A 23801-nucleotide genomic window follows, 5' to 3' on the forward strand; every position below is an offset into this window, starting at 1 on the left:
AGACCTAATGAGGGGGAAGAAATAGAAAGCCGTGAAAATTTATACTGTATACAACCTATAGCTATTCCTGAGTTTTAGAAAACCTTAAATCTAGGAAAGGGTCTTTCTCAATGTAATAAATAATGTACTACACTGAAAGCCAAAAATCCACATCTATGTTCCTTTAAAAAAGCAGCAGGAAGGATACCTTAGACACTACTCCTACTTAATGTAGCCCGAGGAATGCTTGTAATAGTTTTCACAGAAGCAAAAACAATAAGAAACATTATAAGCAGAGGAAATGGAAAAAATACCACCTTTTTAAAAAACAGATGATGATATACACCTACAGAATAATCAACAAAGAGAATTGCTGGAGCTAAAAAAAATCAAGCTTGGTGAAGTTGCAGGGTAAAAACACAACCCCAGAAAGCATTCAATGATCCATTAAAAACAGATTAGTTGAATGGGTACTAGTTGGTAGGCATTCTTAATGAGCTAACGCAATAAGGGAAGACACAAGTAATTCCAAACTAGTTTCCTTGGAGTTCCCCAGTACACTGGCCTTTGCACAAACTCTTCCCTCTGCCTAGAATCCACCCCCATCCCAACATACACACTCTCTGCAGATTTCCCCAGCACACCCAGCCACGCACTTCACCTGCCCAACTCCCTGGTTTTGGCAAAAACATCCCGCTCCCCCTGCTGAACACACCCACAGAAACTGCACATCCTTTTTTTGAATCATACACCGTATTTGTAAAGACTCGTATAAAATCTCTTGTCTGACTAGTTTTTTTTTTTTATCGTTGTTCAGTTACAGTTGCCCCACATTTTTCTCCTATTTGACTATAGTTTGAATGGCAAAAACTATGTGCTGAATTCAAAGCTAAGCATACAGTAAGGCTTGAAAAATGTTTAGAGAACAGAAGGAAAAAAAAACAAACCTTATCACAGCATTAAACAGAATCCATTTTGATGCCTTTCAAATGGGCAGGCTTGTGTGACTTGCCCGTTTGGAAGGGTATTCCTGCAACAACCCTAGAAAGTGAGGCCCCACTGAATCAGCTAATCCCTGCAGGTGTCAGTAGCTTTGGCCCAAAGTCTGGATTTGACATTTTCCCCGAAGGCCACATTTCAGCTTTTGTTTGGAAAGGGATTGCCGAGGAGGATGATCAAACCATGGCCTCTCCTCACAAAAAATAGTCAATATTTGACGGAGAGCTGAAGGAAATGATCTCTGTAGCCAAATTTTCTCCTGATGCATCTTATAAATGTCAAACTGAATGCTGGCAATCCAAAACCCTACGTCTGCCGCCTCTGTAACGGTTTCAAGTCGTAAGTCTAAAGTCGTTGCTGTGATTTTACATTGGAGCAGAAGTAAGACCTGTGGCTACACTAATGGAATCCCTGTCCAACAACCGGATGTAGCCCAAGGTAGAACCAGAATAAAACACGTTAAATTTATTATCAAAATAGTCTCATGTAGACTAATTCTCTATTTTATGGACTATCACTTCACACTGAGCTGATTAATGACATGAAAAGGAAAAATACCAGGTTGTGCTTTAAATATTCTCTGGCTTTTTATCTGCTTTCTGACAAAGTATGTTTTACCTCTATGTTGTAACAACAAGGAATTCACCTTTGAGTTCCAGCAGGGTGTGGAGAAGCTGTTCTGAATCTATGTTTAAACATTGTGTTATGTTCAGTTTAAGTGATTTAAAAAACTAAAGTCTGGCATCAGCTGGATTTTTAATCTACAGTTTATCCAAAGAAAGAATAATGAGGTAGCAGCCTACACCAGAAAGAAACTGAGCACTTTGCTTGTAGATGTGACAGCTTCGCGGGGCCACTGAACGTACATATTGTGAGTACAGAGCGAGAGGGCCAAGGCCTGCAGTTGTGACGAGGGGAAATCACTCCACTGTCACTTTAAAAAGGAGATTCAGGAAGGGAGATTCAGACCGTGGCAGCTCTGGGCATGCAGTGCAGGAGCCTCCCAGCCTGCTCTCCTTGGTCTTTCCACTGTTGCCCACAAGTCAAACGCAATAGAAATTTGTACCAGGAATGGTCTTTCTACATCATTAGGAATACCAGACAGGTCAAATAGGGCCAGCCCTACAATGAGTAAGCAGACGGTGGTGGTGTGAACCAGCAAATCTGGGAGCCAGCAGCAGGGCTCTGACACTCCGATGCCATGATGCGTGTGTGTGCACACGTGTGCCTGTTTGTGTACACGTGTGCACAGACCTGTGTGCTCCTTACTAGGGAGATTCAGGATACGTTGAAAGAAATCATCTCTTCAGCCCTGAGGATAAAACCAAGTCTCAAGAAGAAGACATCAAGTTGCATTAAGCTCCTTGTTTCTATACATTGTGCTCTGTAAAACTAACATTTCCAGATTAAGCATCAGAAAATTCAGAAAGTCTTATGCTGAATTGTTTTAATAATACAACAAAATTATTCTAAAGTTCACATGGAAAAATAGGGAGGTAAGAGTAAAAAATTGAAATCAAAGAGTAATAAAAGTCTAATTGAATAGATAAACATGTAAATAGTTTTAACAAGTGTGTGAAGTCAGGCAACTAGATCAATGGAACAGAAGAGCTAGCCCAGAGAGAGATCCAGTTTCCGCTCCCAGATACCGGGGCTTCATAGATGATAAAGCAGGGTCATCGATCAGCGAAGAAAGATCACTCACAGTCGATGGTAAGGCAAACTACTTCCTACTTTGGAATACATCAAGTGAGATCTTCATCTCACAGCCTATACTAAAATAAACTACATATTAAAGAATTAAATGTAAAATATTTTAACTGTGAAATTGAAAATTAATTAACCTCATTTAATTATTGGGTGAGGATTTCCTAAGCTTAGAAGCAATCAAAGAAATTGCCAAGAGAATACCATTTAACTACATAAAAACCAAAACTTTTGCCCTGGCTGATGTGGCTCAGTGGATTGAGTACTGGCCTGCAAACCAAAGGGTCACCAGTTTGATTCCCAGTCAGGGCACATGCCTGGGTTATGGGCCAGGTCCCCAGTTGGGAGCGTATGAGAGGCAACCACACAATGATGTTTCTCTCCCTCTCTTTCTCCCTCCCTTCCCCTCTCCCTCAAAATAAATAAATAAAATCTTTTTAAAAAACCCAAAACTTTTATAGGAGAGGAAAAATTGCTATAATTAAGTAGACAAGTATACTATAAACTAAGTCTTTCTCATTTTATCACTTATACAGTTATACAAAGCTGTTAAGAAAATGGCAATTAAGTTCAAAGCAAAATGCTTAAAAATCAGCTTATGATATTAAGTAGTTTGTATTGCACTATTTATAAAGAAGTTCAACACATGTCACAGAGCCCAGTGGGTGGCAGCTGTTTCATTACAACTGATGTTGTAAATGTCGCTTCTACACTGGGATGTGAAGTGGCATGGCGAGAGAGAGGTCATCTTCACCACACCGGAACAATTTGGTGTCACTAGGCATGTGCCTACCCAACCAAGCACGCACACTCATTCAAACTCAGCACCACTATCTGAATTTGACTGATGATTGTAAATAGCCACCCACTGAAAATTAATTTAAAATTTAAGCAATCAAAGCAACTTTGGAATTTGACACTCCTCCCCAGAAAAAGCACCATTTTAAGATGCATTATAAAGCTCCAACATTACCCCAGGTTCATAAAAGTTATCAATTTGCTTAATGAAATTTAGAAATGAAAATAGTTATTTTTAACTAATTTGCTCCTAGATGATTTGATTAGACTCAGAGATAAGGTTTAACATTTATGGGTAAAAATGCCTTACAAGTAAAGTACAACTGGCTGAAATGATTAGCTTTTAAAAGTCTGAAAAAAAATAGCAGGATTGCTAAAAGATACTTATAGGACTCCAGGTGAATTTCTATATCTTCTTTTTCTGAACTTTAGAAAACCTTTCAATGTACTTTTCTCATTTCTTGCCTGGCTATCAGGAAACTTGGAGGCAGTCTTTTCATTCAAACGCTAAATCCTATGTCTAATTGGTTTACAATCCGTTTATAGCATTTCTAGTCTTTTTTTCTTATTAAATTTTAAAAAAATTATTGTTCAATTCCAATTGTCCCCATTTTCCCTCATTACTCTCCTCTGCCCTACCCACCCCCACCTCCCACCTTCAGTCCTCCTCCCCCTCTGTTATTTATCAGATGAAATAAATTGCTACAGTTCTTAATGATTAGTAGGAATTGATTTCTTTTTTAAAATATATTTTATTGATTATGCTATTACAGTTGTCCCATTTTTTCTCCCTTTTATTCCCCTGCACCCTGCACCCCCTCATCAACATTCCCCAATCCCTTAGTTCATGTCCATGGGTTGTATACATAAGTTCTTTGGCTTCTCTGCATTTCTAGTCTTTATTGAAAATTTTCTACATGTTTTAAAACTGTAAACCACCAAAAATTCCTTTTGGAAGAAAGAAGAGTATAAAATTTAAGTATATGTTAATAAGTAATATAGCCCCTTACTGTGAAAATTCTTCATCAATAAACGTCTATTGAACATCTATTACAGACTATGTACTCTCCCTGGGCTGAAGATACTTGTAAAACAGAACAGTCACAGTCACTGGTCTCATATGTAGTGGGAAGGTTGGAGAAGGGCCGTATAATCAGATGCGGGAGAGAGACGATGAACAAGTAAATAAATGGATATATTATTATAAAGTGCAATGAGGGGGTAAGCACTCGAAGACACAAACAGGGGCCCACTGTGCCAAGGAAGCAGGAGGAACGAGATGCAGTTGGCCAGTTATGCTGGGGCCAGATCGTAAAGGGACCTGCAGCCCGTAACACAATGGCAACTGAGCCACTGAATGGTTTTGGGTGGGGTGGAGCTGGGGGCGAGTGTGTGGGACAGGAGCAGTCTGTGCCTTGGAAATTCCACTATGGCTTCAGGGCAGAGAATTGGGTGGAGCAGCGAAGAGGGATGCAGAGGTGGAGAGATTGGAGATATGTTTGAAGGTGAACTGACAGGAGACGCTGGTAGGGTGGAGGCAGAGTGTGAAGGAAAGAGAAAAATTCAGGATGATTCCCAGGTTTCTTGATTAAGCAACAGAGTGGTAGGTGGTACCACTTATTCTACTCCAGGGCAACTAAGTGATCTCCCCCAAACTCAGCATTTTAGTTCTTGATCATCTAGCAATCTGAGGACACCAAGAACCCAACCTGTATCGTAGGTGCAGAATTGGAGGTGAGAAGCAATTTAAATAAGGCTACTTGTGGTTTATCCTAGAAGCACAGACATTATGTCTTCCATGGACAATGCCAGGAAACATTCCCTGTTTTCTTCTCTTTCTCAAGCACGTGGAAAACAAAACTCCCTAGACGCATGGAAAGATGCTCAGCATCGTTAGCCATCAGGAAAACGCAGACAAAAACCACAATGAGATACCACTTTACACCCACCAGAATTGCTTCAATCCAACAGACAGATAATACCAAGTGTTGGCAAAGATGTGGAGACATTGGAACCATCATACTCTGCTGGTGGAAATGTAAAGTGGCACAGCTGCTTTGGAAAGCAGCCTGGCAGTTCCTCGAAAGGGTACACATTGAGTTGCCCTATGACCCAGCTATTCCATTCTTAAATATTTACCCCAGAGAAATGAAAACATATGTTCAAACAAAGTTTTACACAGATGTTTATGACAGTGTTACTCATAATAGCCCCAAAGTGGAAACAACCCAAGTGTACATTAGCTGATGAATGAACAAAGTAAATATTCCGTAATGGAATGATGTTTGGTAATAAAAGGAATAAAATACTGATACATGCTGTATGCAGATGAACCTTGAACACATTAGGCTAAGTGAAAGAAGCTAGTCACAAAAGACCACGTAACATATGATTCCACCTAATGTGAAATATCCAGAACAGGAGACTCTAAGAGACAGAAGGCAGATACCTGGGGCTGGGGGCGTGGCAAATCGGGAACGAATGTCAGTGGGTACAGAGTTTTTTTCTGGGATATTGAAAACTAGAATTCTAAAATGAAAATTCTGAAGTTGGATTGTGGTGATTGCTGCACAATCCTAAATAAACAGTACGTATATAACTTTCTAGAGGTCAGTATTACCTTTTATTTATATTCTGTGAGAGAAGCTAGATATTAGAGCGTTCCAAGGTCAAATATTTAGGCAACATCAAGTCAGAGTTGTACACATCCTTTCTGCAGGAGTTCTCAGAGCCTTCAATGTGCTAAAATGCACCAAGAGTCACCAGGTGGGGGTGGGCTGGGGTGGGGTACGGGCTGCATCACTTCCCAGACACATCTGACCATGGATCTGTTTTTAAGGAGCAGCAAACCACCAGGTCTTGCAGAATCCACTTTAGGAAACAATGTGCTTAGCAGCTTTCCCATTGGTCCATCAAGCACTGCTTAACCACTTGTAATCTCCTGGAGATGAGGCTGATGCTTTCCCTGCCCTCAAAGAGTTGACAATTTAGAACAAAGAAAAGGGATACACTCAAATAAGTTGAACACACCAGGAGGAGCACAATGCCAATGCTACAAATCAAATAGTATGGGGCCCCGTGGGAGAAATGAATTCTGACTGTGGGCTAGGGGCCACTTCATGGAAACCACAGCACTTTAGCTAGACCTCGCACTCCAGGTGGGTTCTGGACACATGGAGATGGGAACCCAGGTCCCCCTCAGGGGTAGAAGGGGAGGTGGGGGTGCTTACAGTACGGGAATAATGAGTAGATCATTTTAGCTGGAGTATGATGTGAATGAAGCAGAGTAATAAGACAAGTAGCTGTAAAGGACAGTGGGGTTAATCGCGGAGGGCCTTGAATGTCAAACTCAAAATTTAACTCAGCCTATAAGAAATGAAGACCTGTCAAAAGTGGGGAGCAGGGAAGTGGGGTGGCGATGCTCCTATACAAGCCACCCTCTGAGCGAGCCTTGGCTGTTTCATCTATAAAACGGGGCTGATTCTACCAGCCTCATCTCATTGCAGTGCGTGAGGACCAGAGCACCAGCCCTGAGCAAGGCTTATTCTCAGCAGCAGAACAGCTGTTTCCAGTTCCTTCGGAAGAATGTGTATCTGTCTCAGAAACACCTGACATGTGATATTTCATCTGTGTGGCAGGGCCAGATGGGAAATCTGAGACGGAAAATGAATGCTTCGAAACAGAACATATTTTAAGTTCTCTTGTAGCAGTCCCATCAGATCTGTATTTGATTTCACTTTATTTTGTTTAGAATGAAACAGGGACTGCAAGGAAGGAACAGCTGCTAGAAACGAAGCCTGGGAGAGTGTGAACAGCAGATTGTCTGACCCTCACATCAAGTACAAAGACAAGGGGTGTGTGTGAGACAGAGAAAGAGACAGAGAGAGTGAGCAAGCAGGTGTGAGTGTGAGTTCAAACGAGTGTGTGTATTCCAGAGTATATATATGCACACGCATGTGTGTGAGTGTGAGTGTGAGTGCATTGGTGTATGAGTGTGTTTGTCTCTGAATGTGTGAATGAGTGTGGTGTGAGTGTGCTTGTGTATGTGGGTGCACGTTTGAGGAGCACAGAGGGGAGAGTTGGAGGGACAGAGCGAAAAGCTCTCCTGCGAAAATTGCTGACCCGTTTCCACTCCTCCCACCCTGTGCTGTAAGAACAAAGCAAGCGGGACACAGTGATCCCCAGGCGCTGCCAAGGCTGGCAGGGCCTCCTCCCACAGGACACCAGCCCCTTGCCGACAGAACTCTCTGCCAGCCCAGGGGCCTTACCGGGCCGAGCTGTCCCGGGAGCGCCGAAGCCATCGCGCCACCATTTGTTCTATCCGGTGTGCTTTCCGTGTCTGGGATAGACTGGTCTGCAGCTCTTCCATTTACCTGAAAGCAAGAAGAGTTTCCTTGAGAAGCTTGCCAACGTATACTGAAGACTATGCTGACAAGTCACTATGATGCTTCCTGTATTTGCCCATTTTAAGACATGCTAATCAAACAACCAGGGCTCTGCTTGCACCTGGAATGAACACAAACAGGTGCTGGGTGCCCAGAGAGGGCAGCTTCAGCAGGACTCCGCCCTGAGGAGTCCAGTCTTATGGTAAACAGGTTGGCTTAGGAAATAAAATAGGTAAGGTTTCTCGAACTGTGACTGTGACAAACATACCTCACTGCACGACACTGCCCCCCACACCCCTGCCTCCGACCGTATGCTCCCCAGACAGCGTGGCTGAGCTCTGCCCGCATCAGGAACTGCACACTCGGGCCTGTTCTTCCCTGGGCTGCTTCTTTCGCTCAGTATTTTATATCTAATTTTTGAATCAGTAATTCATTTGCATAATTCAAAACCTAGACTGTGAACAGGATATACAGCTAGTATTTTGGGCACTATATTAAATTTTGTTCAGAGGTTACATCTCGTGTTAAGCATGTTCTTACCACAATTTTTTTAAAAGCACAGTGAAAGGTCTCCCCTCTGTCCTTACCTGCCTTCATCCACCCGGAGCCCACGCCCACAGGTAATCACTGCCCTCCTTCCCCATTTATCTTTCCACAGTTTCTTTATGCCTACATAAGCAAACACAGTACATATATTATATTTCCTCTTTTTAACACAATGCACGTAGTACATCATACATATCGTCCTGCGCCATGCTTTCTTCTTCTCCTTAGCATATGTTATATCCATGTCTTTCCACATCAATGCAGAGAAGGCTCCTTCATTCTTTTTGACAACTACTGAGTATGAGCGTGCTGTAATTTAAATAGTAGCCCTCTACTGATAGACGTTGGGGTTACTGCCAGTCTTTTGCTATTTTAAATAATACTGTAATGTAGCATTTCTGCATGCTTGCAATTGTGTGTCTGGATAAGTGCCCAAATATTGGATTGCTAAGTCAAAATTTATATGCATCTGTGCTTTGACAGACAGATATTGTCAGGTTACCAAGAAAAACAATACATGTGCTTGAGACTCCAATTTCATAAAACAATATATATTTATATTTTTCTATTCTACATTATTTCACTTTCTTAAAATACTGGTCTCAAATCAGCAAGTTGATTTTACAACCTAATAAATAATCACAAAATAAGATCAGATATTGGGAAATAAGCATGGATCCAGAGAAAGTAAGAAAAGAATTATAAGAGATTATGTTGCTTAATAATACACACAGATATTTGAAAACCTTGATGACACAGATGGTTTTCAAGAAAAATATAGAATGGTATCAGATGACCCTAAAAGAGATTTAAAAATCCAAATGACAATTACCATAGAAGAGAAAGTTGTTAAAGAGCTACCTGCCCCCCCAAAAAAGTTGCAGGCCCAGACAGGTTGAAAGGTGAATTCTTATAAATCTATAAGATATACCTCATCCTGATAACTTTCTGTTTTATTTGAAATAGAAACTTATTATTTTGGAATAATTTGAGATGTATAAAAGGCTTCAAAGATAATACAGAGAGTTTCCCATATACACCCTTCATTAAGTTTCCCCTAATGTTAATATCTTACACAATCATACCTTTGTCAAAACTAAGAAATTAACATTGATCCAATAATGTTCACTATAATACAGGCTTTATTCAGTTTTTACAATTTTTTCCCTGCTAATGTTCCTTTTATGTTCCAGGATCCAATCCAGGATAATGTTGCTTTTAGCCAACTTAGTTTATTTCCCCCCAAATGTTGTTTCAGCTTCTAGAGTATAAAGAAGGAAAGCTTCCAAATTATTTTTTAGCAGCCAGTACAATACTGATACCAATTCTGTTAGAAACAGTACAAACCTTTCTTGTGCCATCCCTTCTGGCCTGAAATGTTCCTGTGGAGAAATCAGTTGACAGTCTTATGGGAGCTCCCCCGTGGGTAACTAGTTGTCTTTCTTTTGTTGCTTTTAAGATTTTCTCTTTGTCTTTTACCTTTGCCATTTATATTATGGGGTACCTTGGTGTAGGCCTCTTTAGATCCTTCTTGTTTGGGACTCTCTGTGCTTCCTGGACTTGTATGTCTTTTTCCTTCACCAGATTAGGGAAGATTTCAGTCATAATTTCTTCAAACAGATTCTCAATCCCTTGTTCTCTCTCTTCTCCTTCTGGTACCCCTATTATATGGACGTTGTTACACTTCATGTTGTCCCAAAGGTCCCTTAAATTAGCCTCATTTTTAAAAATTCTTTTTTCTTTTTGCTGCTCTAGTTGGGTGTTTTCTTCTACCTTATCTTCCAAAATGCTGATTCGATCTGCTTCATTCAACCTGTTTATTCCTTCTAGTATATTCTTCATTTCAAATAATGTATTCATTTCTTACTTGTTTCTTTTTCATGGTTCATATGTCCTTTTTTTATGTTTACCGTCTCTTTGTTTAAGTTCTCATTGATTTCATTCACTCTTCCCCTAAGTTCCTTGAGCATCCTTATAATCATTGTTCTGAACTCTGTTGCTGGTAAATTGTATGCCTTTCATTTAGCTCTTTTTCTGGAGATTTCTCCTGTTCTTTCACTTGGGGAATATGTCTTTGTTTCCCTACTTTGGCTGCCTCGCTGTGTTTGTTTCTGTGTATTAGGTAGATCTGCTCTGATTTCCAGGCTTGGTAGAGTGGCCTTATGTAGTAGGAATCCTCTGACAGTCTCTTTGATCACCTGTGCTGGGTGCTCCAGGAATGTCCCTCATGTGGGATATGTGGGTCCTCCTGTTGTAATTGAGTGTTGACAGCTATTGACACGTTCATATGTGGGATCAACCCTCAGGCTGGCTGACTGTGAGGATCAACCCTGACCACAGTGTCTGAGCTGCTGTGCAGGAGCTGACCACTCAAAGCAGAATTCGTCTCAGCAGGGTCTGCTGCCTGCTGAGATCTCCCTTTGTGAAGCCACTTGTGCAGCTAATTGAATGTTACTCTGATGTCGGCTGGGTGTGTTAGTTCTGGGGCCTCTTGTGAGGGACTCTGGAGCAGACCAATGTCAGATGCTGCCTGTGTCTGGCCCTGGGCAACCTGTTTGGTGCTACAAAGTGAGCCACAGTTTGTGGCTGCCTCTGCTCAGCCTGGGTGTGCATGGGAAGGATCAAGCTGCATACCAAGGCTGGCTTTTACTGTGCCCAGAGGCAGGTCAGCAAAAATCTCTAGGAACTTCGAGGTCTGCCTCCACACACCAGCTGCCTCTGGTGGTACTTGAGTTGCATGTGATAGGTTCTCAGTGAGTCACCAGGTAGGGGCAAGATGTGGTAACCAGATCTATACAGGTTCAAACTTGGTGCCAGTGCTGGGTCTGAGGCCGCTCAGCTAATGTGCTAGGGTATACCAAGGCTAGCTGCCACCTACTGGGTCCTCAACACAATTTGTGGTGGAGCAGGTCTCAAAGAGTCATCAGAGTGAACCCAGCAGAGTTTATTAGGTCCTAACAGAACAAGGTTTGGCCACATGATGGGAAGGCTCTGCACCGGTCAGGTGTATGAGGAAAAAATTTCCCCTGTCTTAGAGCCACACAACTCGGTCTGTCCCAGATTCTGCCAGGAGCCTGACCCCAGGAGGGTGGGGCCACTGGGAGTTGGCAGAGGGGGAGGCATGGGTCAGGTTTACAGGAAAGTGGGGGGAATGGCCCCCACCCCTAAGCTACACAACTCTGTCACTGCCCAGATCTCTACACACTAGCCTAGGCAGCTGACTCCTCAGCAGGGCAGAAGCTCCACAGAGTGGAAGCTTCCCAGAGTGAGTCAAGGGGAGACCAGGGGGTAGGGGTATTGCATTCCCCCAGGCTGATGCCGCTTGGGTGGGTGCGCTCCACTCAAGAAAGATGGCATCTGCGGTGCAGTAGAGTGACTCAGCACAAGGGGTCCCAGCAGTCGTCCCCGCAGTTCTCTCCCAGAGCCACAAACCCCAGTCCCTCCTCGCATGACTCTCGTCTGCTTCGTCCTCCGTCTGCCAGAGCCCAGGATGAGTGGCGGCAAACGAGATTTTGTGTGTTGGCCCATTTAAGAGGGCACTTGTGTCTCGAAGATTACTGACTCTCCTTGGCAAACAGAATGCCTGCTGGTCTTCACAGCCAGGTGCTATGCGGGCACCTCTTCCTGGCTCTGGTGCACTGGGCTGAAGATCCCAGCTTGGGATGGAGACCTCGTGCTTCTCAGGGGGAGCCTTTGCAGCTGAGATATTCCCCTGGAATTTCAGCTGCCACCTATAGAGGCCAGACCTTTTAATGTCTCCACACTTCCTACCAGTCTCAATATGGCTTCTTCTGTAAATCTTTGGTTATAAGACTTCTCTTCAGCTAGCCTTCAGTTGGTTATTCAGGTTGGTTGCTTTATATTTTAGGTGTACTTCCAGTTTGGTCCTGGGAAGAGGTGAATGTAGCTTCTACCTACTGTGCTGCCATCTTGGATCTCTGTCAATACAATGTCTCTTGTGAATATCAAACTAAGTATCCTAAATAAAGTACCAGTGAATAGAAGCTATCAGCAATCAACAGAGTAATGTTGGGGTCTATACCAGGAGTGTACTAACCAGGGCATATACAAATGAAAGCAGGACACCAAACTCATCACTTTACCTGAAGACACATTTTTCAGCCAAATACCAGATAAATTCAAATGAATGGACAAAAAACATAGGCTGAAACCAAAAATAAATTCTATTTAGATCAAGGGATGTGTCGGTCTAGCTTTTTTCTTTTTTTTTTTTTTTGATTATTTATATTTTTTATATGGTCTAGCTTTTTTCTACAATGAGGGACATCAGATCTGAATACTGCCTTCAGTTCTAGGCATCTGGCTCTTAAAAAATACTTTATATATTTATTTTTAGAGAGAGGGGAAAGGAGGGAGAAAGAAAGGGAGAGAAACATCAAAGTATAAGGTAAACATCAATCGGCTGCCTCTCACACACCCCCAACTGGGGGACCTGGCCCGCAACCCAGGCATGTGTCCTGACCAGGAATCAAACAGGTTACCTTTTGGTCTGCAGGATGATGCCCAATCCACTGAGCCACCCCACTCAGGGTGGCATCTTGCTTTTTTTTTTTTTAATTATAAAAGTAGAGACAGTAGATTTCTGGTTAAACATGCTGAGTTGAAACAATGTCTTTATCTCTTCTCTTTCCTAAAATAAATTATAGTAAAGAAGTAAAAAGGGGATGAACCCATAGAATAAAGGGAACAAGAGAGATGACAATAGATGAGATGCTGACAATGTTTGGAAGATAGAAATTGTTTGGAGGAGTGGTTGCTGAGCAGAGCAAAGGAAACAGAAATCTAAGAGCTTTCAGAAGGGGGTTCCAGTGAAAAAATGAGCCAATTTGCCCTAAGATAGCTCAGGAATTGGAGGCAGCAGGTGCAGGAGAAAACAGGGATGAGGCATTGGGCTGAAAATGTGAAAACAGATCTCTATAAGCAGCAATAGTTCACAGGCACCCTCCTACTCCAGACAACCTCGCCCACTTACACAACCACCTCTTCCCCACTCTACTGGAAACAAGAGGCTTACTAGTTGGAAAAATCAAATAAGAGAGGCTACACATTTGGGGGGACTTGGTACAATAGAGGGTACAGGAATGAAAATAGAAGGATTAAGTAAAACTCTTCATACTAAATGATAAGACCTCTAAGTCCCTTTCTGTGGCAGCTAGAACTTTATATTTCAAAAAATAATAGACTAGAGAATCCTTTTCTGGAGAACTAAACAGCAACAGAAAAAAAAAAAGACCCTCAGATATTGATACTTTCAGCAACTAGGTGCCTTACCATTAAAATCTATTAGTCATTGAGCCCCACCCATCATACAAAGCTTCCAATCGTTTGTTTTTAGTGCAGGCGTCAAACTGTAGTGCTTTATCCATAATCAACATGAATGGACATTTGAGAAGGGCCTGCATTATGAAAAACAGATTGAAACAAACAGAGCTCAGAAGAAACAGAGACAATGCAGGGAACAGAAGAAAAAAAAATCTATAATTTAGATCCTTAAGAAGATAACATCTGCCCTGGCTGGTGTAGCTAAGTGGATTGAGTGCTGGCCTGAGAACCAAAGGGTCACTGGTTCGATTCCCAGTCAGAGCACAAGCCTGGGTTGTAGGCCAGGTCCCCAGTAGGGGGTGCATGAGAGGCAACCACACATTGATGTTTCTCTCCCTCTCTCCCTCCTTTCCCTTCTCTCTAAAAATAAATAAATAAAATCTTTAAAAAAAGAAAGATAACATCTTACATCCATGAAACAAGAAGAGGATTTCTTTTGAAAAAAAAATCACAAAATGTGAATATACATTTGAATATTAAAAATAAGATAGCTGGAATAAAAATTCAATTAAAAGATTGAGAAATATAGTCAATGAAATATCATAGAAAGAGTTACAAGAAGCCAAGCACAGGGAAAACAGAAAAATTGGGAATGCATAGTTATCAGTCCAACATTCATCCAGCCTGAAGAAGAGAGAGTAAAGGAAATAGAGATAAGGGATGGTTAAATAATTCAGTACAATTTCCCTGAAAAACCTACATTTCTAGATTAAGAACATCTACTAACTGCCCAACACAATGAATAAAAAAGGACCCACATCAAGATATAACACTATAAAATTTTAGAAACTAGAAACAGAGTATCTTCAAAACTTCCAGCAAAAAACCAGATCGCAGACAAACAAATGAGACTAAAAATTATGTTAGACTTCTTAGTAAGAACTATGAAAGCTTAAAGACATTGAAGCCTTATCTTCAAATTTCTGAAGGAAAATAATTTTCAACCTAGAATTTTACACCGAGTCAAGCTGTCAATCAAGTAGGAAAGACATTTTCAAATGTTCAGGTCTCAAAAATTAACCTCTCATATATCCTTTCTCAGGATGCTACTAGAGGATGTGCTCTAGCAAAACGAGGAAATAAAGAAAGAAAGAAGAAGTGGGATCTAAGAAATTCAGTATGAAACACAGACAAGAGGCAAAGGGAACACCCAGAATGACTGTAAAGAGATGGACTATGACAACACCTGTATTTAAGACCTGTATTATGGACCTGTACATATTGGTCCATAAAGACAGAGGTTTTAGGAAAACAATAAGAATGGATAGATTATCTGATGTGCAGAAAATTTCACTGAGAGGCTGTTGGAGGATGTGGAAAGAATTAGCAATGAATTCATGAAAAACGAAGCAAATCAAAAACGAGAAATTATGAAGTCCAAGAAAAACAGTAAGTTGTAAAAAATGGAAATAAAATTATAGTTCACCACTTAGCTCAGCAATAAACAACATTTACATTGCCATAATAATGTAAACATTGAAAAATGATTTCTCAAAAACAGTGATATACAGACGTTGGGAGGATATAGTAAAGGGAAGCTAGTGTATTGGTGTAAGAATTAAATCCTCAGCTACCATAATAATTAGATAATGCCTAAAATCCATAAATTAAGAAACAGTAATGCAAGGATATTTCTCAGAAATATGGAGAGAGAAAAGGGGGAAATAGCTAGAAGAGTTGAAGGAGGTTACCTCTAAGAAAAGAAATTAGAGGCTGAGGAGGAGTGAGGCAGGAACTGCTGACTTGTTAGAAGCCCTTAGTACTATTTAAAAAAACTATTAAACTATTTTTATTACTTTAATTTAATATTGAAAATTGAATATATGCTTATCATAAAACATATAGAAAAAATAATGAAAATAAAATCATCTATAATCCTAATTCCCAGAGTTATCAACTGTTAATTTTTCATTCTTTTTCTATGCTTATACATGCCATGTATTTTTATTAAAATGAGATATTACACTTCTCCCACTAAATATGACTCATAGTTCATGAACATTATCCCATATTAATATTTAAACACTTTACATCATCATTTTAAATTGCTATGTAGTATTATTTTTTTGACCATGTCATAATTTATTCAATAAATCTATCATTGGACATTTGTGCTGTTTCCAATGTTTCATTAGTATAAAAGCTTTATAATGAACATCCTTATTCATGGTGAATGGCTCCTTCCCAAGTATTTTCTTGGGATAAATTCCTAGAAGTGAAATTGCTGGATTTAAGCTTATGTTCATTTTTAAGAATTTGGAAAGTCTCAAATTACTTTCAAGAAGTCTACACCAGCCTACACTCCTGCCAGGGCAGACCTTTGTAAACACTGAACATTAGCATTTAAAAAAATTTGCTAATATGATGGAAAATGGTACCTAATTATTAACTTAAATATTTATATTTTGAAGAATACAGAAGGTATAAGTATCATACATTCTCATAAACACTAGATATTATCTTTCAAAAATATTTTCTAATTGGATGGAAAGCAGGATCTAATTATTTGTTTAAATATACATACATTTTTGGAGACATGGAAAACAGAGTAAATGTCACACATCATTCTATCACATTGAAAATTATATAAAATAAGTATCATATTTCAAGCATCCAATCCAGTCCCTCAGAGATTACCACTGTTGGTAGGTATTCACACTAACTTTGCCCTAAATCTGTTGGTACCTACAATATATTACATAATATTGAAATATATAGTCCACATCTCTGACTGGTGTGGCTCACTGGATTGAGTGTTGGCCTGCCAACCAAAGGGTCACCAGTTCGATTCCCAGTCTAGGGCATATGCCTGGATTCGTGGGCCAGGTCCCCACTTGGGGGTGCGTGAGAGGCAACCACACATTGACGTTTCTCCCCCTCTCTTTCTTCCTCCCTTCCTCTCCCTAAAAAGGAACAAATAAAAATCTTTAAAATATATATATAGTCCCCCCAAAATAGAATCATGCTATACTCAGTGGTCTGCATGTTGCATGTTTTAACCTGTGAATATATCATGGACATCTTTCCAAATTAGAGTTCATAACACTTTTGCAATTACAAGGTGGAGACCCCCCAAAATCCAGGAACTATAATCTGGAGAGTGGGCCCCTTGTAGTACAGGCTTCCCTGGTTAGGGAGTGTTCTAGTATCCACATCAGTGTACCAGCTGGCATTGTTGTGAGAGGCTGTGTTCAGCTTCAGTGAATTTTTTTTTTAAGACTCTTTCAGTGCCTTTGCCCATTTCACGATGGGTGAGTTAGGAGCACGCCTGCCCACACCACACTGAGTGTTCAGCAGTTTTGACTAAACATGGCACAACCTCCGTGCCCCGCCCTTCCTATTCACCCCATCTCCCCTCCCAGTGATTTCTTTTTTTGTTCCCCCGGATGAAAAACGTCCTCAAAGGGAAACGTCTAGCCAGTGTGGAGGAGGTGAAACGAAAAATGGCAGAAGCACTAAATGGCAACAAGATCACCAAGTTCAAAAACTATTTTGAGCAGTGGGAAAAAAGTCTTGATAGGTATATTGCATCAAATGGAGAGCACTTTGAAGGTGACTCAAATTGAAACATGTAAGAATAAATACACAATTTTTTATAAGTAAATTCCAGGTTTTTATGGGTCCCTCCTCATATCTGACAACTAATCATATGAACATTTTTCATTCACTATGACTATTTATATTTCTTTTTCGTTACTTTTGTTTCTGGTCTTCCCTTATTTTTCTACTGGAAGGTTCGCCGTCTTGTTATTGTAAAAGCTTTTTTATAATATCAATTATTTAATGTCCCTTCCCCAAGGACAATAAACCACATCATATTTCTGTGAGACTTAGTATGGAGGGTCCAGAACGAAGACTCTAGTGTCCCGACAACACAATGACTAACCACAGAGCGTGGAGAATGAACTTCCAGCAAAGCCCACAGGACCTTGTTTTCAAATATCAGTCGCCTAGTCAGACCCTTCATGAGAGCGAGTCGACTAGCAGCTCTCAGATAGCGCTATGACCTTGGTGTGCCTTCTGTCTAAGCCTCACACATTCGGCACCTTTTCATAGAGGACTAGGGTGGTAAGGAGATTAAAGCCAACCCTTTGAAAAGTCGGAGAATGTTTGTTTGGCAAAGGCTTGTGTGATCGTGGTTTATAAACAGCCAAAAGGCCACCAGGTAGAAGAGACATGATCCACCTGATTCTGGATGCAGGGCCGTGATTAATGTGGTTAAGGCCACAGAGAAGGAGACTCAGAGGGGCGACAGCTAGGCCTCTGGTGTTCCTAGGGGTCTACAGACGGAATGAGTTTTCTCAAGAATCAGCAGGACCCTGGCCACTGAAGGCAGTCAGGCGGAGACTGAGAAACCGCCTCTGCGTGGCGGCAGAAGGGACTCTGCAGTGGAATACAGGGACTCCATGACTTCGGCGGCTCCTTGCATCCGGGCAACTTGAAGTCTCTACTGGAGCTAAGAACCAGGCCAGATGAACTTTGCTGTGTTTTGTCTTCAAGTTCAAAGCCCCACATCCCCTGGAGTTTCTGGCAATCCTGAAGCAGCCACAGTACTGGAAGATACAGAGTCTCTGACCTCTGCGCTGTTTCAGTCTCCAAGTGACTGCAGAGTGTCCGGGATCTTAGCAGACCCTTCAGGGCTGAAGGCTGTCAAGCATCTCCGTCGCTTTTAAAGGTCACTAGGCTACCATGATTACTTAAAGGGGATTGTTAGGAAACGGCTGCCAAATGCAATTTAGCTAATTGATTTCTATAAACATATATGACTGTAATTAAAATAATTAATTTGCATTATATATCTGGCCAGTGGGTAGGCATGCTCCTTCATTCGGGGCTCTCCGAAATGAAAAACTACATCAACCAAGCCATTAAGAATGCTCCCTGCCTCAGCCAGGTCTGAGCAGGAAATTTTAAAGTCAAGAAAATGACCTGCTAATGGTTTTAGTATTAGCCTCTGAGTTGCTGAACTAATGGAAGACAATAAAAGCCCAGATCATCCCCAAACATTTGAATCTTTTCTACAATCCCACTGCCAAGAAGTCATCTGGCCTCTAATTGTTCCGTCATTCACAGTTGGACCTGTCTCATTGCTAGAAAGTTTCTTTACCTCAGGCTGAATTCCACCCCTCTGCCACCTCAGTCCCCCACAGTGGTGCTGCCCCCCTGCTCCCCGCCACCACCACCATCCAGAATAAATCAGCTCCCTCTTTTCTACATCAGCCTTTCTGGATTTGAATACAGAAATCTTTTTTTAATTACAGTTTACTGTCGATGTTATTTCATACTAGTTTCAGGTGAACAGCTTAGTGGTTACACCATCATATACCGTATGTAGTGATCCCCTCAATATTTCCAGTACCCAACTGGCACCCTCACAGTCATCGCGATATTATCGATTATATTCCCTATGCTGCACTCGGGATCCCCTTGCCTATTTTGAACATAGCGATCTTGTCGTCAAGTCTCCTCTGCCCCAGAATAAACACCCTCAGTTCCTTCCGCAGTTCTTCAAGTAGCGGGATCACTTTAGGTCATCCTCCTTTGGGCACTCACCAGTTTGGCAAAATCTCACGAAGGGCAGATCCCCAAACTGAACACACTTCTAGTTATCTGAAACAAAGTAATATGAAAGGCAAAGTCTCAGAATTTTTTGCAAATGGAAAAGACTAAGTGAGAGCTATCTTGAAAGCAAAGTGACAATTAAGGATATAAACCCTTCAAAAGGGATACAAGAGGGGATAATAAAAGGCGTCAGGAAACTAGTCCCCGCTAATTGAGAAATGAGAAACTTCAAATGAAGCAGGAAAGGATGCAAGAGAAACACAAGAGCCAAAAACCACTTACACCAGGTCCAAGGATACAAATCAACTGTCAACACAGAAAAGACGCAACACTAACAAGAAACCAAAATGCATGCCAAATATCCAGCCTTTGGAGTAGTGAGAGAACTAAAATGCCAAACTGGCATTTCTCTTAAACTAACATAAATAAAAGTGTTAAAACCTCTTGATCACCTCCCCCCACCCGCAGGCTCCTGTGATGCCTGTCTCCTCATTGTCCTCAGTTTCTTAGAATGCACCCACCCAGCCTCCTTCTCGAGCTCTTTTTCTTCCCTCCACCATCTAATTCGGGGCTTGGGTTCTTCGCTTCCTTCTCATCTAAATGAACAGTATCCATTCCTCACCCAGCAGTTTCCAAACTTTGCTGCACATGAGAATTGCCTGGGAAGCTTTCAACAGTCCCAGGTGGTACTGGTACTCTAGACCAATTAAATGTATTTTTACTTTGTTTTTATTGTTGACACTATTACAGATGTCCCCATCCCCCACTTTGCCCACCTCTACCCAGAGTCTGCCCCCACCCCTTCCCTCTGGCCCTCACCACACTGTTTCCCGCGTCTGTGGGTTAGACATTTAAAGACACCCCTGACCCCACTGATTCCAATGTTCAGCAAAGTTTGAGGACCAACTGCCTCGTAAGATTTCTACCAAGAAGTGCAGTCAGCCCTTGAGCCAGTTTTATCTGAAACGAAATCCACCATCTTTTTGTTGTCGTTCCAGTCCTCAGATCCCCCCTCCAAGGCAGGACACCTTGTTGAAGGAGACTACTTTCTCTAACTTCCCCACTCAAAAACTGGGGCGTCATTCTTGACTTTTCCTCCTGTTTCCTGCTCCACACTGAGCCAGCCACCAAGTCCTACTGATGCTGCTCCCAATTGTCTTAGCCTCTCGCCTCCTCTCCTCTCTCAGGGGTACTTCGCTTCTGTCCGAATTACTATACTAACCTTCTTCTAGCCAGTGTCTCTGCTTCTAGATATGCCCCCCATCCATCTACCCTCCACAAGCCACCAAAGTGATACAACGTGTAATTCTAATCATATCACTTTTATTTGCAAAATCCTACAGGGGTTCCCTGTGATCTTTAGGATAAAGTCTGCGCTCAAGAATTACAATAATATTATTAACAGAACTACATTAATAATACTACTGTTTCCTATGTGCCAGGTACTGCACTACGTAATTTACATGCGTCATCTAACTTAATGCGTATTCCAATCCTCACTTACAAAAGGGAAACTGAGGCATGAAGAAGGTAAGTATTTTGGCCACAAGCACACAGCGAGGAAGTGGCGGAAGGGGAATTTCGAATCAGATTAGCTTGCTGGTTCTGGAGCTGGATCCACCGTCCCATCCCACCGCCTCCCTCGGGCCTTGGGCAGGGAGTCAAAGCCTTTTGTGATCTGGCCCCTGCCTGTCTGTCTGTCTGTATGTCTCATCCCCCTCACACCGTCCACTCCAGCAGAAGCGAACGACCTAGTGTTCCTCAGACAGGCCCTGAATTGTCACACCCTAATGCCTCTGAAGACGCCTTTCCTCTGCCTGTCCACCCATCGAGTCCCGCACACACTTCGGTGAGTGCGCTCGGTGGTACTCTGGACTAGCGCAGACCCCTTCTCTCCCCAGCTTGTCTTCCCTGTGAAAACAGTCACAGCGATCCCTGCCCAGCTGTGCTCCAGGGCTGGTGTAAGGCTTACTTTCCATTATGTTGTGACAATTATTTAAAAACTGTAAAGTTCTATGCAAACGTGCCCAAGAGAAACCTCTTTTTCTGAAGTGGTGTGGGCTCAGTTGTATGACCAAATTTGTCTGAGGCAAAAGCTTGAAGAATAAAAAGTTTATTTCTGCCCTAAAAAGGAAAGAAATGCTGACACATGCTACAATATGGGTGGATCTTGGAAACGTTATACTACGTGAAAAAAGCCAGGCCCAAAGGCCACATACTGTATGATTCCATTGTAGGAAACGTCCACGGCAGGCAAATCCATACGTATAGAAAATTGATTAGTGGTTGCCGAGGGGCTGCGGGGGAGAGGAAGTGAGAACGGACTGCTAATGGGTAAGGGGTGTTTTTTTGTGGAATGGTGAAATGAGACAGATGGTTGTACAACACCGTGAATATAGTAAAAAACACTGAATTGTATGGTATGTACATTGTATCTACAATTTTAAATCAGAAGCTTATCTCTGGTGCCTGTTCCATCCCTGTCCCTGGCAGCACCCCAGCCAGCCTTTCTTGTACCCTCCCCCGTTCTCTCTTAGTGAAACCCAGAACGCAGATTCCCTAAAAGTATTAGAAGCATCTGGAGGGCTGGTTAAAGCACAGTTTGCTGGGGCCCCAGAGCTTCTGATTCAGTTGGTCTAGACCGGGGCCCAAGAACTTGCATTTGTTAGAAATGCAGACTCTTGATAGCAGCTTAGGGGTGCTGAAAACAGCACTGAACCAGACGTCAAGAGGCCTGGGTCCTCTTCCTGGCTTTGTCTCTAGTTCAGCCTAGATGCATAAGTCATCAACCTCTGGTTAAGTCTCTTATCTTAGCGCTGAATTTCTCCAGCTATCTGCCAATTCCGAACACTGCATTATCTCATCACTTCCATTCTTAACTCCTCCGGGGCTCCCCATCGCTAAAATTCAGCCTTTTCCCACATGTCCGGCTTCATCCCCCACTGCTGCTCTCCCCACCCACTAGGAAAAGGAGGGAAACGAACATATCCGTAACCTGTGACACGTCCCTGAGTCCCCTGACAACCCCTCATGGCGGGGCTCCGTTACTCTGCTTTGCAGACAAGGAAGCTGAGGCTTGGAGAGGTTAACGAACTTCCTCAAAGTGGCTGAGAGCACCCAAGTCCCCATCTTCCTCCCATCTCATAAGTCTCTGTTCCGGTGCTTTCCTGTCCCTCCAAAGAGCCCGAGGTGGCCCCTCCTTGTGTATTTGTTCACCATCTCCCCACAGAGACGTATTCAAACACCATCTAACCTCCACAGCCCAGCTCAAGGTCTAGCGCATTCGGGATGGTCCCGGCTTACCAGCCGACCACGTCCCACCAGCTCGCCAATTGCAGAGCCGTCGCACTGTGTCTTACTCCTCCATTCAGCCCGGGACCTCCTCGTCTATGCTCTTGTCTTTCCTAACTTCACACGGATTCAGAACTTGTTTCCTTCCCCCTAGACTGTAAACTCCTTGAGAGGAGAAAGGTATCCTGTTTCTTTACAATCCCTGCAGAGTCTAGCAGGATGCCTTGAGCTCAGCGGACATTTGCTGAATCGACGACGGCAGGTTATGGATGGCTGAAGGGCCGTGCTGAGAGCGGAACACTAGAACAGCAAGCAGCTTTAACTCCCGAACGTCCTAAGCCAAAAGAGAGAGTTATCTGCAAATATTTTAGAGGAATTAACGTCGATCGTTCAATGTTGCCTTGGTTCTCTACAGTGATTAGAGCTCAGAGAGAAATGAGGGGCTGGGGTCCCTGACCCGCGTTCATTTTCTGAAAGGAATTCCGATGAAGACAATGCTTTATCAGAAAAAAATGACGGTTCTGAGAAAGGAAGGGGGACTTATCTATTAATATCATACTACACGATTATTTCTCAAAGCGTAATTGAAGCAGGACCCCATGTAGGAGTTCAGCTCCGTCTGCCCTGCACAGGGATGCCAGTCCGGCCCTTCACTGCGACCCGGCTCTGACACTCTGACTTCATGGGCCATTTCACTTGTGGTCGTAAAAAAGGTCAAAAGCTAAATGAAATTGTTTTATTTTCCTTTCTGATTTAGGAAGAGCACCGTGCACCCTCCTTGGTCCCCCTCTGCCTTGCCTTACCTCTCTGAGTCTCTGTCTGCAACAGGACCCTCCCTTTTTTTTAATCAAAGGACTTTGAGTGCCTGAGTGGAGATATGTCATGGACCAAAGGACAACCAGTGTCTCCCAGCTGTTTCTCCTGATTTTTGAAGCCCCTTAACCAGGTAAAGGAACGCAGGCCATCAGCATCCTCCCACCTTGCACAAGGTGAAAAGGAGGTGCAGGAGGTGGCTCATGGGAAAGTATCCTAGATCACCATTACCTCAGAGTGGCAATCCCCAAATGACAGGTGACCTCCAACTGCCCTCATGACTTTGGCCATGCCAGCAAACTGCCACACGGCCACACCTGTAACAGACACAGTCTGTGCACATGGCTTCTATGGCACAGCGCCTCCTACTTTAGCTTC

At 42.5% G+C, this 23801-nt stretch overlaps 1 protein-coding gene across 5 annotated transcripts in view; it reads right to left on the reverse strand.

Moving 5' to 3' along the window:
• FRMPD1 (FERM and PDZ domain containing 1) overlaps positions 1-23801 on the reverse strand; it is a 74969-nt gene that overhangs the window by 31667 nt on the left and 19501 nt on the right. For 4 of the 5 annotated variants that reach the window (XM_053922529.2, XM_053922531.2, XM_024560219.4 and 1 more), the window contains one exon: positions 7752-7856. In XM_053922529.2, the coding sequence (XP_053778504.1) occupies positions 7752-7852 (101 nt within the window). In that variant the 5' untranslated portion in view covers positions 7853-7856. Of the gene's footprint in view, positions 1-7751; positions 7857-19310; positions 19368-23801 lie in introns of all 5 variants that reach the window. The other variant, XM_053922533.2, reaches the window with a different exon arrangement.

The sequence above is a fragment of the Desmodus rotundus genome, chromosome 1, assembly GCF_022682495.2.
Source record: "Desmodus rotundus isolate HL8 chromosome 1, HLdesRot8A.1, whole genome shotgun sequence".
NCBI classification, from domain to species: Eukaryota; Metazoa; Chordata; class Mammalia; order Chiroptera; family Phyllostomidae; genus Desmodus; species Desmodus rotundus.